The sequence below is a fragment of the Tenrec ecaudatus genome, chromosome 14, assembly GCF_050624435.1.
Source record: "Tenrec ecaudatus isolate mTenEca1 chromosome 14, mTenEca1.hap1, whole genome shotgun sequence".
Taxonomy (NCBI): Eukaryota; Metazoa; Chordata; class Mammalia; order Afrosoricida; family Tenrecidae; genus Tenrec; species Tenrec ecaudatus.
In genome coordinates, this window is record NC_134543.1 from 35569419 (window position 1) to 35589736 (window position 20318).

General features: G+C 49.9%; 1 protein-coding gene across 3 annotated transcripts in view; it reads left to right on the forward strand.

Annotated features, from left to right (window-relative positions):
- Positions 1 to 4745, forward strand: part of ACTN1 (actinin alpha 1) — a 96413-nt gene extending 91668 nt beyond the window's left edge. The window contains exons 18-22 of one of the 3 annotated variants that reach the window (XM_075530494.1): positions 102 to 248; positions 1076 to 1156; positions 1627 to 1692; positions 2857 to 3015; positions 4050 to 4745. In XM_075530494.1, coding sequence (XP_075386609.1) covers positions 102 to 248; positions 1076 to 1156; positions 1627 to 1692; positions 2857 to 3015; positions 4050 to 4208 — 612 coding nt within the window. In that variant the 3' untranslated portion in view covers positions 4209 to 4745. The remainder of the gene's footprint in view (positions 1 to 101; positions 249 to 1075; positions 1157 to 1626; positions 1693 to 2856; positions 3016 to 4049) is intronic. The other 2 variants (XM_075530492.1, XM_075530493.1) reach the window with 2 other exon arrangements.
- The last annotated feature ends 15573 nt before the right edge of the window (positions 4746 to 20318 follow it).

Genomic DNA, 20318 nt, shown 5'->3' on the forward strand with positions numbered 1-20318 from the left:
GGACCGCCTTCCCTGTGGTGACTCTGAATGCAGACAGGACTGCTGGGGGCAGGGTTTTCCTGGCCCTGGTGCTTCACAGGCCCCTCACTTGCTGTCCCCAGCACATCCGCGTGGGCTGGGAGCAGCTGCTCACCACCATCGCCAGGACCATCAATGAGGTGGAGAACCAGATTCTGACCAGGGATGCCAAGGGCATCAGCCAGGAGCAGATGAACGAGTTCCGGGCCTCCTTCAACCACTTTGATCGGGTGAGAGTCCCACGCCAGCCCTGGCCCAGGGCCCTGGAGGACAGTGTCCCGGGAGGGATGGTGCCCAGGATTTAGGCTGACCTGCTGGGGCAAGAGAGGGACGAGCACCACCCTTGACCTGCAGTGCCCACTGCGCACAGGTGAGGCTGTCCTGAAAGGCCCATCCGTGCTCCCAAGGGCTCTCTCCAAGTCTGATCCTGGCCCTCTGGAGAGAGGACCTGTGTCCCTCCCCCCAGGCATCAACACCCCCCCACCCCTGGGAGGGAGGCTAGCCTCATGAGAAGGCCTCTGCCCACGCCTCCAGGCACCCTCTGGCCCCTCCACCAGGTTTTCCTCGGGCTTCTCCCTCCCGGGCCCTGGGGACTGGGGGCAGCCGTGAGGGTGGGAGCATGGGACCACGGGCCTGCCCACCTGCCTGCCTGCTTCACTGCCCTCCAGGTCCCTTGGGTGGTGGGAGGAAGGTTCGGAAACCCTGGGAACCTGGGGTAGGGGCGAGGATGGGGCAGGCTGGAGCACTTCCTGGGGTCTTTCCCCACCCATGGCTCCCGGGCTCCCCTGCGGCTCTGCCCTGGGGGCAGGGCTTCACCTACCAGGGCACAAGCCCCCTGGCACCTCCTCCGTGTGTCTAACGTGTGTCCTTTTATTTCCCCTCCTCCCTCACCCCCACCCCCCACCCTGCCATTCGCATGACTTTGTGTGAACCTCCCCCCTCCCTCCCCACACGCCCCCCTTTGCCTGGGGCATGGCCCACTCCCCTCACCCCCCCCCTTCACGGCTCCACCTCCCTGACACCGCATGGCTCGCTGCCTGGCGCACCGCCGCCCCAGGATCACTCCGGCACGCTGGGCCCCGAGGAGTTCAAAGCCTGCCTCATCAGCTTGGGTTATGATATTGGCAACGACCCCCAGGTACGCGACTCCTGCTTGGAGTACGTTCAGGGGAGGCAGCCGGGCGAGAAGTAACTCGTGTTTCTCCTTTTTCTCTTCTCTCTCTGTGTGGATCTCCCTGTTCCCCCTTCCCTGTGGGCTGCGGGGCGCTGTCCTCTCCTGCTGCCCTGGCCCGCCCTGGGCATCTCTGCCGGAACCTGGGAGCCCGCGTCTCTCTCCGCTCTGCTCGCTGCTCTCCAACCCCGATGGATTCTCTTCTCCCTGCTGCCTTCCTTCGATGGATTCTCTTCTCCCTGCTGCCTTCCTTCGATGGATTCGCTTCTCCCTGCTGCCTTCCTCCGTCCTGTGGACCCTCTCCACCGCTCCGCTCCATATTTGCATCTACGGCCCCCTCTGTGCCTCTCCCTGTCCTGTCTTCCTGGCCCTGGGCCGGCCCATCCTCTTCCCGCCTCTCTCTGCCTCTTTGGGTGTCGGTGCGCCTGCGTGCACAGAAGAAGACAGGCATGATGGACACGGATGATTTCCGCGCCTGCCTTATCTCCATGGGTTACAATATGGTAATGTAAACCCCGCCTCTGTCTGCTGGCCACGCCCCCTGGGGAGGGGCTGCCAGCTGGCCAGAGAGCTCAAGTCCAGCGGGCTCAGAGTGCTTCAGGAGGGACTGCCCATCCGGGGGCGCCTCCAGTGCCGCATTCCTGGGGAAGGGGTTCCTGAGTGGCAGGCCTGACCTCCCACCCCAACTCCGCGCTGGCACAGGGTACTGACTGTGGAGCCTGGCGGGCTCGAGGCAACTGGCAGTTCTAGGTATGGGATTATGTTACATCATCTCACGAGAGATGTGTCTACGTCCGTGTCTGCGTCCACCTCCGCCCTGACATGGCTCCAGCCTTGTCTGCCACCCCGCAGGCCTGACCTCTTGGGTCTGCCTGCCCTTTGTGCAGGCCACGGTCTCTGAACAGCAGGGTAGGGGCTTAAGCTGTCTCCTGGGCCAGGAGGCAAGTCAGAACCTACTGGTTGCCCAGCTCAGGGCCTTGGCCCATGGGCGCTATTAACTGAACCCAGGGTCAAACCAGCCTTGCCCTCCCCAGCTGTGGCACCGGGTCAGGGGATAGCTGCTCTCCCTGTGACACTAATGTAAGGGTAAATCTGGGTTCCCGCTGGAACGATTCAGGGGGGCTGCAAAGGTGGACACGTACACCTGGTCCTGGACTACGGGCAGCAGGATGACCGTCTGTCATTGCTAATGGGACACTGAGTAGTTTATTTTCTGTAAAGGGGGTGATGGGCCAAATCAGGGAGGGGGACTTGGGGGTAAATGGATGCTGAGCCACATGGCTAGCACGGGGTGCTGGAGATGGGGCCAGCCCAATGCACGACCCACCTCACCCGCTACCTAGCTGTGTGACCCTGGGCAAGTGACCCCTGTGTGGGCCTCCGTTTTCTCAGGGATACAATGGAAATAAGAGAACCCCCCATACGCTCCCCAGGAGTTCAGAGTTGTAATGCATTGTTGGCGGCGGCAGTACTGCTGGCTCCTTGGAGCCACAGACCAGGGTAGTGGAGTGGGGCGGGGGTGGAATGGCCTGAGCAGCACCTTGTGCATACTCATGCCCTCAGGACTGCCCAGGGTAGGTGGGGGCCCGCTGCGGTCTCCCCTTACAAGCCCAGTCCCAGGAGATGCGGCCGCAGCTGATGGCAGGGCTGGCTCTTCCCTCCCCCAGGGAGAAGCGGAGTTTGCACGCATCATGAGCATCGTGGACCCCAACCGCCTGGGCGTCGTGACGTTCCAGGCCTTCATTGACTTCATGTCCCGAGAGACAGCAGACACAGACACTGCAGACCAGGTTATGGCGTCCTTCAAGATCCTGGCCGGGGACAAGGTGGGTCTGCCCTGCCGGCGCGGGGGCCCGTGGGTACAGTGGAGGTATAGCGAGGCTGCCCCAACACAGTCTTACTTAGTTCAAGGGTGTCCCTTGCTAGGAGCACTGTGTATCCAGGAGGGGCTTGTTTAAGTATCTCAAGATGAAATGAGGGTAGTGCAGGAAGACGGGGCAGAGGCTGTGGTCAGGGGTTGGAGAGAGAACCCCTTGTCTCTTACCTCGTCCTAGAACACATGCTTGGACTCTAGGCGGGGAGCAGGAGGAGCCTCTGGGAGGCATGTCTGCATCATTTGTCTGCCCTGAACAGCAGTCAGCTCTGGGTTCCCAAGTCTCCCCGCGTACCCTGCTCTATCTCCCCTGACAGTGGAAAAGTGGGGAGCCTGCTACAAACGGGCTGCATGGGAGCCAGGGGCTTAGGCAGGACTTGGCTGACAGATGGCCATTGGTGGGCCTGGCCGTTACTCTGTACCACCACCTTCTCTAGTCGGGGAGTAAGCGGGACTGATGGCGCCAGGTGGTTTGGTTTGGGTACAAGCTACAGATCTCTCTGATAGTCTCAAAATAGCCCAAGGAGCCCCCCTGAGGAGACTGGATTCCCGGAGCCCAGGTTTCCTTTCCAAATTCATAGGAGTTCCCATGACAACCGTATCTCAGAGCCGAGTGATCCCCAAACCAAACCCACGTGGTGAGTCAGTTCTGTGTCAGAGAAGCCCTAAGAGACAAAGGACAAGTGTCCCAGACCCTGTCCCAAGGCCAGCTACAGCTCGGGGACATACACTCATACTGGGGACCAGTGTGAGTCGGGGAGACGTTGGGGTGGGGGTGGGGGGGTAGCTCATCGAATTAGCCTGGAAAGACAATGAAGGTAGGTATTGACGTGCGTTAAAAAGATATGTAGGTATATAAGCGAGCCATCACCACCAAACCACCAGATGTACGGCAGGCCCTAAATGTCCAGAGGGAGAGGTTTGCCGCGGCTGCGCCGCTCTGCGGCCGCCTCGCTTTGCGCCTGCGCTGACTCTGTCCTCCTGCAGAACTACATCACCGTGGACGAGCTGCGCCGCGAGCTGCCGCCCGACCAGGCCGAGTACTGCATCGCGCGGATGGCGCCCTACGCCGGCCCCGACGCCGTGCCCGGTGCCCTGGACTACATGTCCTTCTCCACGGCGCTGTACGGCGAGAGTGACCTCTAACCCCGCCTGGGCCAGCGGGCCTGCCCTGCCTCCCTGCTTTCCCCTGCCAGCCCGGGTTCGGTTCCCACGCTTGACCCTGATCGGGGTGAGCGGGACCCAGTGGCATCAAGCCTTCCTGCCCGCCGCGAAGTGACAGTTTACAAAATTATTTTCTGCAAAAAAGAAAAAAAAAAAGTTACGTTTAAAAAAAAAGTTTAAAAAACCACATATTTTATTATAGAAAAAGTATTTTTTTCTCCACCAGACTTAAATGGAAAAGAGGAAAAATTAACTATTTGCACCGACCTGTTCTGTTGTGTTGCGACATAGGAAGATAACCAAGCACAATCTTAGAGTCCGTCCTTCTTGACTTTTTTTTTAAATTTCTCTGTTTCATCTGCTGTATTCATTTCTCCTCTCATGTCCACCTTAGAGTGGGGGTGTGGGAGTGGGGGTGGGGGCCGGGGGATGAACTTGTCAAAAGGCACATTGGTGCATGTGTTTGCTAGCTCACTCGTCCATGAAGATATTTTATGATATTAAAGAAAATCTTTTGAAGTGGGCTGTTCTTGGTTTTTTGTTTTTCAGGAAAGGGGGGTGCGTTATGTGGCTTTTTTCCTTTTTCAACCCAGGCGTCTGGTTGGTCGTTATCAGCGCACACATTATACAAGCTTCTCATAGACACTTTAAGCAGGGCCACCTTGGACAGACTGGGCAACTTGGATTCTGCTTGGCACGAGCCCTATGAAAACACCAACTTCTGTCTCTGCTCCTGGCTTACTGCTTTCCTGATGGGCTAACACCCCAGCCTCAGCTCAGGTTTACACCCGGTCTGCACTGTGAAAAGGAGGTCATGGCGTGCTCCCAGGCCTCCTGGGAGCTGGACGTGGATACCTTCACTGCTACAACGACTCTGCCCCGCCCCCTGGACCCTCCCCACCCTCCCTTCCTGCCCCCTTTTTTTCTCCTTGCGATTCAGTTGTCTGCATGAGAGAGACCTAAACCCCACTATTCAAAATATGGCCCTGGGAAAGGTTGCTGCCTCCCGTTGCCTCAGGCTCCTGTCAGACCTGCCGAATCAGAATGTGCTTTTCAGCCAGACTCTATGGGGCTCTTACTAAAAGCAGCACTAACCATTTGCTGTGGAGTTATTTGAACAACTACCAAAAAAAAAAAAAAAAGGTGCCCAGAGCAATGTCATGGGAATAAGTAATAAAGCCAACCCCACTGCCAGTGGAGTCGATGCCAACCCGTAGCAGCCCTATAAGACAGGTGCCCTGTGAGTTTCCGAGACTGTAACTGGTTGCCCCAGTGTAAAGCGCCCTATCTTTCTTCAGTGGAGCACTTGGTCGTTTTGAACGACTGACCTTACAGTAAACAGCCCAACACAAAGCAACCCAGGGTCTGTGCACCAGACAGTGAAGAAAACAGCCGGAGCTAACAATCACAACACCACAATTGACTGAAATTCCGACTCCCTGGAGAGGCAGGATATGTAAGAATGAAATTCAGCAAGAATAGGTACATGAGGGGCTTCAGAAAGTTGGCAGGGAGGCGGGATGAAAATATGGATTCTTTTTAAAGCCCCCTGTGCAGGTGGGGTGGCGTGATTGGCTAGAGTACCTGATTGGCAGCAGATGTGCTCTTTGTTTGTTACAGGGTGGCTGTGGGACAGGGGTTTCAGGTAGCTGCTGTAAAACGTGGTTTCTCGGTCCTAACTGTCAAGATGCAGGGCCCCACGGCCCTTCTGGTGGGCGCTATCACGCTTGCATCTGTTTGACCGTAGAGGAAAGAGCCCCTGGAAATCTAAGGTGGAAGACTGTCTCCTTCAGGGTATACAGTGAGGTCAGCATTCAAGTTAGAGGGCTGCTATTAGGAACGTCCCCTGAGAAGGGTCACAAGGAGAAGACAAGCCAATCAGGGCAGCACCGATGAAACATAATACTTTCCTCTAGTTCCTTAATGCTCCCCCCCCCCCACTGTCAGGACCCCAATTCTACCTTACAAATCTGGCTAGATCAAAGCATATACACTGCTACAGATAAAAGCTGGAAACGGAACCCAGGACAGATCAACCCCTCAGGACCAATGATGAGAGTAGCAATACCAGGAGGGGAAGGGGAAGGTGGGGGGAGAAAAGGGGAACCAATCACAATGAAGGACACATAACCTCCTCCCAGGGGGATGAACAACAGAAAAGTAGATGAAGGAAGACATGGAAAAAAGTTATAAATTATCAAGGGTTCATGAGAGGGAGTAGAAATGAGCTGATAACGAAGGGCTCAGGTAGAAAAATGTTTTGAAAATGTTGATGGCAACGTGTACAGATGTGCTTGACACAATGGATGGATGGGTTGTGATAAGAGCTGTACGAGCCCCCAATAAAATGATTTTGTTTAAATAGCAAAAGATAATTTAAAGAAAAAAGGAACGGTGGCTCTGAAATCCAGCATGGATTCATGGATTCCAGGCTTGAGGCAAGGCTTTAGGACGGAGTTAGGCTGCGCTTTCAGATGTTACCAAGGGCCAAGTCCTGAAAGACACGAGTGTCCCTCACCCCCCTCACCTCACTCTAGGGCAGCGGTCCTTAAACTTTTTAAAACGGGGCCAGTTCACTGTCCCTCAGACCCGTTGGAGGGCTGGACTATAGTTTTAAAAAAAAACTATGAACAAATTCCTATGCACACTGCACATATCTTATTTTGAAGTAAAAAACAAAACGGGGCATAAACACCCGGTGGGCTGGGTAAATGTCCTTGGCGGGCCGTATGTGGCCCACAGGCCGTAGTTTGAGGACGCCTGCTCTAGAGCAGTGGTTCTCAACCCTCCTAATGCCGTGACCCTTTAATATGGTGTTGACCCCAACCATAAAATTATTTCATTGGTACTTAACTGTCATTTTGCTACTGCTATGAATTGACATGTAAATATCTGATATGCAGCATGTATTTTCATTGTACAAATTGAACAAAATTAAAGTATAGTAATTCACAAAAACTATGTAATTCTATATTGTAAAATATTTATTTCTAATGACAAATGCAATTTTGTCTTGAAGCATGGTGTAGCATGGGTAACAGTCTTAATATAAACTTAATATAAACTACATTGCTACATTTTGTGACACCATGTATAAAAAGCCAAGGTCACTGCGAAGGTTGAGATAGCTTCTTTCTCACCAGATCAGCACGTGAGCAGACCCGCCTGAAGACCCAAAAGGGTCGCGACCCACAGGTTGAGAATTGCTGCTCTAGAGACATGCCCACCATCCTCTGAATTTCCCAGTGTTCAAGTTGCTTGTGTACGTGCAAATGAATATAGTTACTTTGTTGTAGTAATTTGGTTTTGATTTTATTGCTTATTTTCCCCTACAGGTTAGCACCTAATGCACATATGCAATACAATAGTTCAGTCCTGTCTAGAAGAGTCGTACAGTCATTACCACAATCCGTATTAGAACATTTTCTCCTTCCTTGTACTCGCTGTTATCAGCTCCCCATGTCCCCCCAACCTCCCCCGCCTAACCCCCAAGGAGCCATTAATCCAGGTGCTCTCTCAATAGATTGACCAGTCCTGGATTTCTAAAGTGATGTAAAAAAATTTAAACCTGAACATCCAATTTCCCCCTTAGAAAAACAACACATTTGCTTGCCCTTTAACATTTAGAAATTCATGTTAACAGGTTAATTCCCCCACCCTGAAACAGTTTATAAACTTAACTAAATTCATTTGCGCATTTTAAACCATATTTACACATTTCATCAAGTGAACTCATTCAAATTCAAGTCGTAAAATCTTGCTCAACTCAACACACTAGCACATCTTAGGTGGGTCGTACACCTGGTTCTCTGGAGCCGAGCCGCTCCAGCGACTCCCTAGCCATCTGATTCTTGATGCTGTGCGCAGAATTTCAGTAACCCGGTTCAGAGGGAAACGACGTGAGTGTCCTTCAGGTTCAGCTACATTTCTTTAATGCACTCTCAAGACGAATCCCTACAAAACGACCTCATGTTTGAAGCCCTAACCCGTTCAAAGGGATGCATGCTTTGTAAGGGTAGCAATGAGAGCAGGGAGATCTGTTAGTGGCTTAGGCTTGGTCTAGAGTGGAGGGTCAAGTCCAAGGTCAGTGTGGATGCTTCAGGACTCTTGGAAGCAACTGTCTCTGCCTCCCACCACAAGTGCATGGATGGGACTTGCCCTGACGCTGACCATTCAATAAGCGTGGCCAATATCCATGATGGGGACAGAGGTGGGGGTTGGGGAGGGGGAGGAGGTGGTGGTGATTGCCAGAGGAAAGGATTTGGTTCTGGGTGGGGATGTGGGTTGTACCAGGTGAAAACCCATAGCATCTGCTGTCACTGCCCACTCAAACCTACCTGCCAGTCACCTCATGTCTGCACCCGCAGGCCCACAGAAGACCACTCTGCCGGAGGAGCTAGCCTGTGAGACAGCCCGAACTTTGAGGAATCTGTGCGTGAACACCCCAGCTCCCCCGTCCCTTGGGTGGGATGATTCTGGGGTGTGGTTTGGAATCGAACTCCCAAGTTTCCCCAGAGAATTATGTCCATTTGTCCACTGCTAGCCGAGGTCACTGGGTGTTTTATCAGCTGTCTGCCCAACCTGAGTCATTTCCCTACCCTATGCCAACACCCCCGACACCCACCTCAGTCACGCACCCTAGAATCCTCATCTAAGACAAAGAGGGCCATCGAGACACATGCTTGGGGCCCATGGCTCACTTGGGAGTCCTGTGGGAAGCCGCAGCTCTCGCCGCCATTACAAGATGGCGCCGGGCAGTCAGGGCGGTGGCCCAGTTAAGTGGTAAACAACCACTTAGAGCATGCGCACTGCTTAGATGACGTAGTCATAACTCCACCCTGGAGTATGCTAATAAGGGTTCTGGCGAATGCACCAATCAATGCACAGCACGTCCCCATAGAGCGCATATAAGCAGCAGTAGTTTGGGGCTTCGGGGTCTTTTTCCGCATCTGCAAATTGAACCCGCATTAAACGCCTGTGGAAGAATCCTGTTGTGGCGCGTCCTTCTTGCTGGCGAGACTGAGCGCGCGACAGAGTCCCCCAGGCTCCTCAACAGTTCTAGACACTGGTTGAAGAAAGCTATCCTTGCTGTTGGGCTGATAAGGCAGCTTGGCATTGAACCACTGGGTGACCGAGAGATGTCTCCATCCGAGGCCAGGTCTGCAGAGAAGGAGCTGCCACTGTTTTCCACGGCCCCACGCCCCTCTCATGGGTGGGGCAGGGTAGGAAAGAGCAGCTTGCACTGCAAGAGTCCAGACTGGCTGGTGTGGAGGTTTTGGAATAAAAATCCCCATTTTAAATTCAAGGCAATGCAAACCTCAAAGTGAAACTTCTCTCTTTTAGAGGCTGTGTTTAAGGACACATTCCCTAAGGGCTGTCTGGGAGATAACCCTAACTCACAGGGACGCTCCAGGACAGGGGTAGAAATGCCCTCTGTTGGTTGGTTTCTGAGTCTGTAGCTGTTTACAAGTGGATGACCTCGTGTTTCTCTCATGGAGCAGGTGGTGGTTTTGAACTGTTGACCTAGCAGCTCACCTTGTAACCCCAGGCCCCTTACCCAGTAAGCTCCCATTAAGGGGTCGACTTCACCACACAGGCTGCTGAAAGGCATATTTTGGAGGCAGTTCCTAAAACCTGAAGCTGATGGATGCTTCCCTCTGGTGGCCAAATCTGTTATTACAGGAAGTCTGTTTTCTCACAGCTTCCTCGTGGGTTTCCACTGGGCCTGCTCCCAGCTGGGTTCCAGTGAGGCTGCTGGAGGGCCTGGTATATGGGCCAGAGGGAGGACAACGGACGAAACCACTCCTTTAGCAGGTGGAGAATCGTGGCTGACGTTTGTTGAGCACGCCCAGGTCTTAATGATGAACAAGCAGTGAGTAGCCACGGGAGACAGAGTGGGTTTGTCATCAAAATCTACTGCGCATCAGGTTAAAGGGTGTTTTATAGGTAGGGGTTGGAGGAGGGAACCTCTGGAGCAATCCAACAGGCTGGCTGGTTCTTAGATCGTCCTAGTTGTTGGGGGGCAGGGGGGCATCTCTTTCTTGCTGCGAGTAGGGCTCTCTCCTTCAGAGCTGACTCCCCAGAGTCACTGCAGCGACCCTGCAGTGCAGAGCAGACCCGCCCCTTCCGTTCCCTGACTCTAACTCCTGAGCGGGTAGAAAGCCTCGCCTTCCTGCGCTCCGCAGCCTAACATAGCCCACTGAGTCACCAGGGCTCTGTCTTTCGAATAGAGATGGTGCCATTCCTAACGTCTAACCTTTAGAATCTAAAGGCCTGTCACTTCATCCGGGATGCCAACAGAACGGCAAGGCTGAAACCGACAACAGTGTCCAGAAAGCCCCAGCGAAAGGAAGGCATCGGAGCTCAGGTCTGGGTTTGTCGGTCTGAGGTTTTGCGCCTACGGGACTCCATGTAGGGCCTGATGAACAAGCACTGGGCTGCACACAGAAGGGTCAGAGGTTCAAGCCCTCGTGGCCACTCCTAGGCTGTGACGGTTTCCAGCCAGTGGGTCACTATGATTGGAACTGACTGGGTGACAGTGGAATGGAATGAAGGGAAATGTTATTCAGTTTTTCCATCATAAACTACCAATGCCCAAACTTGGTTTTAAAATATGAAGTGTGTTTATTCACATAAACACAAACATTAAAAATGCTCGTAGCTTTTTCAGTTTCTGGCGTGGGCAGGTCTAAGGCTCGACCTTCCAGAAACACTAACGTGCCAGTTGTGTGAGACTGTCAAGTGGGTGGTCCACGTTTCCCTTTTCTTCTGCCCACCTGGCCAACCCTGACCAATTAATGGAATGTTGCTCGTTTCTAGTGCGCGTGCCCAATGGCTTTAATATGCGCATGCCCAGCTTTGGGTCTTCCCCAGGTGCTTCTAATGTGGGCCCGGTTTCTTTCAAACCTCTTTATTTGTGGCATGGCCGGGTACTTTTGGTGTCGCGTGGGCATTCGGTGGAGACAGCCCCCTTTCCCCTAATCTTCCTGCCGGTCGTAAGAACGGAGGAGGGCTTGGAGGAAGGCTTGTAGCACAGATTGTGAGGTTCAAGGCAGGGGTCCCAGTCCACTTGCTTGAGTTCAAATCCTGGCCCCGGGGTTTTCCCCACTGTGTCACCGTGGGCAAGACTATTCTCCAATCGCAGTTTCCTCCGTCCGGGATTCCGTACATGTAATTAAACATAGACCTCTGTTTTAGGGCTAATTCTTGGATTAAAGGCCGCTTATAACAATACTGCCACAAGTAGCAAACTCTCAATGATACACGTTTCTATTCCAATATTGTGTTTGTGTATTGATGAGCGAATCTCTCCAGGAAATACACCCAAAACGTCCAGTGTTCATTTCTGAATGGTGGCGTCATGGTGATTGTCACTTTAAAAAAATGTTTACGTCTTTGTCTTTTCCAATTTCTCCATTAGGGAAAAATGTCCACTTAAGCTAATAATAGAATTGTCAACCATTTGATCCAAAGAATGAAAGAAATCCCAAATATTGAGGGCCAGCGAGTTCTGTCATAGAGCTTAAACTCTGAGCCCCCTGCTTTTCCAAGGCTATGGATGGGACCTTCCCAAATCCACCTGCAGGGTCCCCACACAGATGAGGCCTCCACTGAGTTGTTTCTGATCATTACTCAAGGTGTAGCTGATCGGGCCCTTAAGCGGAGTGCTTTGGAAAGGAGATAGGCTCCACCCCTCTCCAGCCAGCCCAGGGAGGGCCAGTCTCTCTCAGGGGTTTGTTTGCCTGAGAGTGTCCTTAGTGGAGACCATTGTCCTGGGGGGTCAGGTGGCCATAAGTCATGCCCTGCTTGCCTGGTCAGAAGGCCCTAGGCTGGTCTTGTAAGCTCGTTGTGTCTGACAGTGTCCATGTCTCAGTCATGGTCCTGCCCCTGCTTCTGTAGTCCCACCTGTAGCCGATGTATTAATCTGCCACCAATCACGAATTAGTGACTGTTTCCTTTGTTCCATGCCTTGACTTTGAATCCTCAGACGCTGTTTTAACCTCGTGCATAATGCCCCTCTCACCCCCGACCCTGTCCAGATAATATGTCTGTGTTGTTGTCTCTTTTAAGACTTAATGAAATGCTCTCGTTATATTTGTGACTGGGGTCTCTTTTGTACCTGTGCTAGTCCGGGTTGTCTAGAGAAACAGATCAGTGACGCTCATGTATGTATAAGAAAGAGCCTTATATCAAAGAGTAACCATGTATCAAGAAGACATCCCAGCGCAGACCACATCAAGTCCCTAAGTCCCATTTTAGCCTATGAGGCTGATGCTAGTCCATAAACCCCTCTCAGACTCACGCAGCACATGCAATGATGCAAAATGCAGGAAGACCGCAGGCCAGGGGATACGAAGTCTTGTGGATCCAGTGGCGGTAGAAGCGTCTCCAGAGCTCTTGCAGGTCGCAGCGTGGTTCCACGTGGCTTGTCAACAGGAAGGTGAAAGCAGAGAGAGGGTCTGGCCCCCAGCAAGCCATTTATCTCGGTCGCCCTCCAGTCGAGCTGCGACCTGATTGACAGGCTGAACCCCACCCCTTCACTCTCACCGCTCTCAAGTTGGCAGGAGATTGCTGTCTGTAACTACCACAGCACCCGGCAAGAGTTCTCGCCAGGAACTCACTGGAAAGGCTGCTGAGCTAGGTTTAGAGGCTCGGCCACAGGTTGGGAGTCAGACTGAGGTTCAAGGCCAAGCTCAGTCCTGTCCAGTCTCCAGGTGCCCATTTCCTGATCTATGGTCTCTAAAACAGGAGTAGGACTAGCCTGGCAGGGTTCCAGTGAGGATTAGGCAAAATAATGAAAGTAACACAATTAGCCTGGGGTCCCAGGGCCCAGCTTTCATGATGATCCCCCTTCTCTCAAACGCATGGAGTCCGTGCTGACTCCGAGCAACCCCCGTGGGTTTGTGAGACTGTCGCTGCTTACAGGAGTAGAAAGCCCAGGCTTTCGCCTGCTATTCATTGTCATTTGTTCTGCTAGGTGAGGTTCTCCGTGATCCTAGGATGCTTCTGGGGGGCCGGAGGTGAACCAAGGCAAAGGGGTGGGGGAAACTCGGTTAAGACACCGGGCGTGGGGGCGGTTACACCCTCTTTGAGTCCCCAGCTCAAAACTCCCACTCACGCCGATTCGGCCTGGTGGGGAGCCCAGAAGGGAGGGTAGAACCCTTGGAAGGAAGGCCGGGCCATGGACCACTGGTCAGGCGCCTTCTATTTGGACAGTGGGGAGTGGCCCCGAGTCACAATCGATTGGAAGCCTTTGTTGTTTTTACTCTTAGTAGATCAGTAGCACATACTTGAGAGTTCAGGAATCCTTTTATTTATGTTATAGTCCATTGATTTTGGACAAAGGTGCTCAGAAATTTGTTGAGGAAAAAAATCATCTGTCTGGGAAATAGTGCTGAGTAAACCACTAACCAGAGAGGGACCTGTTGACGGGGGGAGTGGGGAGAATGGTATTGGGACCACTGGATAGCCACATTCAAAAAGATGAACTTAGACCCTGGCCTCTAGCAATGAGGTCAAACGGTCAGTAGATTTAAATGTAAGCGATAAAAGATGAAACTGTTTAGAAGAAAACATAGGGGAAGATAGTTGAACTTGGGCCAAAAAAAGGAGTCCATGAAAAAAATAAAAGGGATAAATTGGACCTTAATGTTCACAGTGGTTTTCTTTGGGAAAAGTACTGTAGCTAGATTTTTTCCCCCAACTAACGAGTGTGAATTTGGAATGATTGGAGTGAGAACTAATCCTCAGACCTGGCTTTGGCCGTAACGAACTGAGAGCAGACACCACGGGCAAGCTTCCTAGCATCAGTCAAGCTCAGTGTTCTAGTGGGTAAATGGGGACCTGTCTTTAAAACTGTGATACACAAACACACACACACACAGACACACATATCTATCTCTCCCCCAACATTTGTCAACTCAGCAATTTTTGCATGTAAGTCAATGACTTTATTATGTTCACCATGTTGTTCAACCATCACTATGATTCTTTTTTCTAAATTAACCACTAGAAGCTCAGTGGCCCCCCAGCAGTGACTCCCCCACCCCCTATAAGCACTTAGAAACACTGGATTCTATCCATTTGCCTTTTCTAAATGTTCCACACGAGTAGCCTCAAACGGTACTTGCTCCTTCGTGACTTCCTTGTTTCACTCAGCGTAGTGTTTTCAACCTTGTAACAACCTGCAATTTGCAGATGACGCACCTTGTCTGCTGAAAGTGAGGAGGACATGAAGCCCTTGCTGATGGAGATCAAGGACTGCAGCCTTCGGTGTGGATTCCGACCCAGTGTAAAGAAGACCAAAATCTTCGCAACTGAACCGACAGGCGGCATCATGATAAGTAGCGGAAAGGTCAAAGTTGTCCAGGATTTGGTCTCGTTTGGATCCACAGTCGCTGCTCACCGTGGAAGCAGCAGCCACGAGATCAAGCGACACATCACACAGGTGGATGTGCTGCACTCTACCTCTTTGAGGCATCGAAAAGCCAAGGATGGTCCTCTGAGGACGAAAGTGTGCCTGACCCAGACACAATTGTCTCATGTGCATGTGAAAGTTGGACATTGGAATAAGGAAGACCGAAGAAGAATCCATAGGAAAAAAAACCCAATATGTTTGAATCATACTGCTGACGAAGAATATTGAAATTATCATGAACTGCCGAAAGGGCAAACAAATCTGTCTTGGAAGAAGTATGCCCCTCAGGTCCTCTGGACGTGTTGTCAGGGGAGACCAGTCCCTGGAGAAGGACATCTTGCCTGGTAAAGTAGAGGGACGGCGAAAAAGAGAAAGATCCTGAACAAGATGGATCGGGATGGTGGCTGCAACAATGGGCTCAAATGTCAGGATGGTACGCGGCCGGGCGGTGTTTCGTCCTGTATAAAGGGTGGCGATGAGTTGCCCCCGCCCCCCGCTCGATGGCACCTAGCCACCTTTTTGAGAGGTTCCAGGTTGTGGCATATATCTGAGACTCACTCCTCTTAATGCTTGGGCTAATGGCCCTCAGTAGGTATAAAGACCTCTTGTGAGCATTGTGGGAAATAAAACATAGATAGTATTTAGCCGGCTGTTTGGTACTTAGCATCCAGTACAGCAGCTCTCAACTTGTGAGTCGTGACCTCTTTGGGGAGTCGAACGACCCTTTCACAGGGGTCACCTAAGACCATCAGAAAACACATATTTCCGATGGTCTTAGGAATGGAGACACCGCTCCTCTGTCCATCTCCAGTCGGGTCTGCCCACATGCAGATATGCTGATCTGGTGAGAAAGAAGCTTTCTCAACCTTCACACTGACCTTGGCTTTTTATGCATACTGTCGCAACATGTAGCAATGTAGTTTACTGTTGTTATATTTACTGTTACCCATGCTACACCATGCATCAAGGCAAAATTTCATTTATTTGTCATTAGAAATAAATATTTCACAATATAGAATTACATACTGTTTTTATGATGAACCACTATGCTAAATTATGTTCAATTTGTAACAATGAAAATACATGCTGCATGAGATTTTTACATGCTGATTCATAACAGTAGCAGAGTCACAGTGATGGAGTAGCAATGAAAATAATTTTATGGTTTGGGGTCACCACCACATGAGGAACTGTATGAAAGGGTCGCGGCGTCGGGAAGGTTAAGAACCGCTCCTGTAGGAGATTGAATTGTGTCTCCCCAAAAGATAGGCTAGAATCCTAACGGGGCTTATCAAATCGTTTTAAGATGTGTGTCCCGTTTGTAAAGCCAGCTGAAAAATCCACAGTTCATGTAGGAATGGCTGGACAGCCTGGACACGGCCTCGTGGGACGCCTGGACCACTGACCTGTGCTTTACCTCTAGCTTGGCCGGTGGGCACTGCACCTGGTTGATGAGGGCTTACTCTCATTTCTGCTTTCTCTCCTGGAATCCCGCTCTTGGGGCCACTTCCCGCTAAGGTCAGCAGGTGGCGCTTGGACTCCCCACAGGTTGGTGAGATTGGACTTTATATAGTAATCTGATGTTGCCCCGAACATGTAATTTTCAAACCTCCCATCCTCCCGCAAGGAAAACCTCTGAGGATTTTCTTCTGGGAAGAGCAATTAGGCTAACCTCCTAGGAGCAGAAATTGCCTCGCCATGCTTGTCTGGGAAAGCAAATAATCCTCCCAAGACAGGGTGGACAGAAACCACCACGGAGGTGGTGGTGGTGGGGGGGGGGGGTGGCCGAGGGGAGAAGGTGGTGAGAAGGGTGGGAACTGCCGGCAGGGTGTAGGCCTTGGGGTGGGGCCCTCTTGGGCCTGAGGGCAGCCAGTCCCTCACCTGGAGGGCAGTGGGATGTTTTCGATGGAGGGACTGGGTGAGGGCAAGATTACTTGAGAGAGTGGGGAAGGAGTAATCTTGTCAGCCCTCTGGGGGCCCGGCTGGCTGGGTGCTTAGGAACCCCTCTCCCCCCCCTCCCCCCCCCCCCCACCAACCCCACCTTGACTAAAAGTCAGAAGCATTAGAGACACAGTTGTGACAAGTCCCTGAGAGGTGCTGATCTTCACAGAGCCTGTGGCTGTGGGGGAGGGAGGGCGGTGACCCAGCATTAAGGGGACTTCTTTAGGTGGCTGTGGACCATCCTCTGGACTGAGGAGACTAGAGTGGAAGGAGCCGTCTGGGAGCAGAGATGGGCCGAGGGACGTGCAGCAAGGACAGAAAGCCAGTTTCTGGGGGTCCGGGAGCAGGGAAGCAGGGGCGGGGAGGCCGGAGCGAGAGCCCAGGGCCTGCGCAGCGTTGGGCATGTGGTCCCAGGCACAGATGAGGCTGAAAGTTGCTTGTGTGTGGTGTGTGTTCTGCTTTGAGGAAACCCTGCCTGGAAAGGTGCTGAGTGGGGGAAAGAGAAAGCGAGAATGCAGAGAAGGTTCTAGAGAACGACCCACCCCTTCTCTCAAGGACTGGGCAGTGAAATCTCAATGGAAGGAAAGAAACAAAGGAAGTATGTGAGTGTTTGAGTGTACACACGAACCGCACACCACCCAACACCACCAAAAGACTTCAGTAATTGACGCCGAGGAAAATGGCCAAGGCTATGTGGCCTTGGGCAAACACTTAATCTCGCTATACCTCAGTTCCTTTGTCGGAAGAATGGGTACAATATTAGTATCTACCTCCTCAGAGGAGTAAACACAGTAACGTGTGTGAAGCACGGGCCCCAGGACCTAGGAGGATCTCACACGCGACTACTGTTTTCGCTTCTAACAATAACGACGTCTGGCCGTCATCTGCTGTAAGAGAAGGCAGGGTGTGGCTTGGCACAGAGGGATGGGCGCACAGGATGGGGAAGACCATTCCCAGCTGGGGAGGAGAGAGAGAGAAGGTGGGAGCAAAGAGGGAGGAAGGTACAGGCTAAATCCTCGCTGCTCAAAGTATGGTCAGAATCATTGGCATCGGCCTGGCTATTAGAAGATAGAGCATCTGGGGTCTTAAATGCTTTAAGTTAAGTAAGCGGCCATCTAGTAGGGAAGCAACAAAGCCCACCTGGAAGAAGCACACTAACCGTGTGATCATGAGGTGTTGATGGGACCTGGGATCAGGCATCAGAAGACCCAAAACAAACAACCATTTCGATGCAAAGGAGGGGGGTTGTAATGGAGACCCAAAGTCCATCTGTAGGCAAATTGGACATCCCCTCCCTCACAGAAGGGTCACAAGAAAGTGATGAGCCAGCCAGTATAGCACCAACAAAACACACATTCCTCTAGCTCTTTAATGCCTTGCCTGTCCCCGCTGTCCCCCCTCCACTATCATGACCCCAGTTCTTTGTGCGTGGGGCTCATGCAACTCTTATCACAATCCATATATACATCAAATGTGTCAAGCACATTTATACATTCATTGCCTCATCATTCTCAAAACAATTGTTCTCCACTTAAGCCCCTGGCATCAGGTCCTCATTTTTCCCCTCCCTCCTCGTTCTCCCCTCCCTTATGAAACCTTGATAATTTATAAATTATTACTTTGTCATATCTTGCCCTGCCTGACATCTCCCTTCACCCACTTTTCTGTTGTCTGTCCCCAAGGGAGGAGTTCACATGTAGATCCTTGTAATCAGTTCCCCCTTTCCAACCCACCCTCCCTCTATGTTCCCAGTATCGCCACTTACAGGACTGGTCCTGAAGGGATCATCCCCCCTGGATTCCCTGTGTTTCTGGTTCCTATCTGTACCAGTGTACATCCTCTGATCTAGCCTAAGGTGGCCAGATTTTAACATTAGTAAGGCAGGACACCATTGACCGGGGGGCGGGGGTGGTGGTTCTTGATTAAAAATTTGGTCTATATGGAGCAACCAAAATTTTCATAGAACGCAAAAATAGTATTGTAATATTTTTAAAAATTTCAACATAAGTACAATTTACAAATATAATACATTAAATTTATGTATAGGTATTATTTTATTCTTTGGCATATTTCTCATTTGAGTGAATTTTTTTAGTAGATTGCTGTCGTTTAAAAGGTCATGAAAATTTTCACAAGAATTTGTTAAATTATATTTCACACATAACATGGCTTTCAAAGTCTCAACAGTTCATTGTGATTTTTCTGATGGCCACACTTTATTTACTGTAGAACAAACGCGTTCAGTCGCAGCATTAGTTCGTGGTAAGGACAGCGCGTATTCCACAATTTTTAGTGCATTCTTGTATGGAACATGGTTTGTTTCAAAATGATGAAATATTTCTAACCATTTGTTCTCTATTGTAATTTTTGCTGATGCCCAAGATTTAACCTTTTCCTTACCAACATATATTTTTAATAATGATATCTCATTAAAAAGATCATTTTCGGAAATATTACTATATGGGAAAATTTGAGTAATATGATTGAATGATTTTGCACATCATTCCAATTAAGTTCTTGTTTTAATGTAACCCAATGAAAATATTCAATATCATTGTAATGTACCATCCACTCTTCTAAATAATCTATGCAGTTACTATAGAACTTTTTAACGTGATGCATGATATCTGCACGATTTATTGCTCCTTGTTCTTCTAGCTGGCTTTTACTATTACGGATAGTTAACAGATGAAAATTATTTTCTAACCGCTCTTGATACTGAAATTTTAAATTAGTAACTTCATTTGCTACTTTGATTACTGAAATTTTGTCACCTTCAATAAGTTTTATAACATTTTGAAAAAGAGCTGCTTGATTGTGTACAAACTCTAGCCAAATTTGTGAAGATTGTTTTTCAAAAAACTCTTCTAAAATTCTAGGACATTTATCCTGTGATAGAAAGTAGCATTTCAAAGGATCATATATTTTCAAAATTCTTTCGACAGCTGGCAAAAGAGCTAACCCAGTACGTTTTACCGTATCCAAGTATTTTCTGATATTCGACTTCTGCAGTTTAACAAAATTCTTTAAGCATTTCAATGCACACAGTGCATGTATAGAAATAAGAATATATATTTTTAATTTAATAAATCATTTTATTGGGGCTCATACAACTCTTATCATAATCCATACATACATCAATTGAGTAAAGTACCCGTATACATTCATTGCAAGAATATATTTTAATAACCATATTTTCCACATCTGCAGGCAACAAATCAGCAGCTGTTTGAATGTTGTTATGTATTATGTGTGCTGCACAACCAACACCAATAATGTTTTGATTAAGGTTTTTGCTTAATTTATAAAAAATATTACTTGTACCTCTTCTCGCTTTTCCTCCAAAATTTGTGCCCGTGTTGTCTGCACAATATGCAATCATTTTGTGTTTTAAATTGTTTTTTCCAAAATATTAATAATGGAACTGAAAATTATTTCAGACGTTTTTCCTGGCACAGAAACAAAATCTAAAATTCTAATTTTTATTCCAGTTTCTGAATCAAAAAATCTAATAATGGTTAGAAATAACTTTATATCCTTATGATTAGAAGTGTCAGAATATATGGATATAAAATTAATTTTTTCTAGATTTTTGTTTAATTCTGAAAATGCATATGGGGAAAGCACATTACACACAATTGCCTTGGATTTTGTTCTAGCACAGGGAAATTTTTTGTTGATTAACTTTTTGACAACTTGTGATGTACAGTCCATAGATCTGAAGGAATGATTGT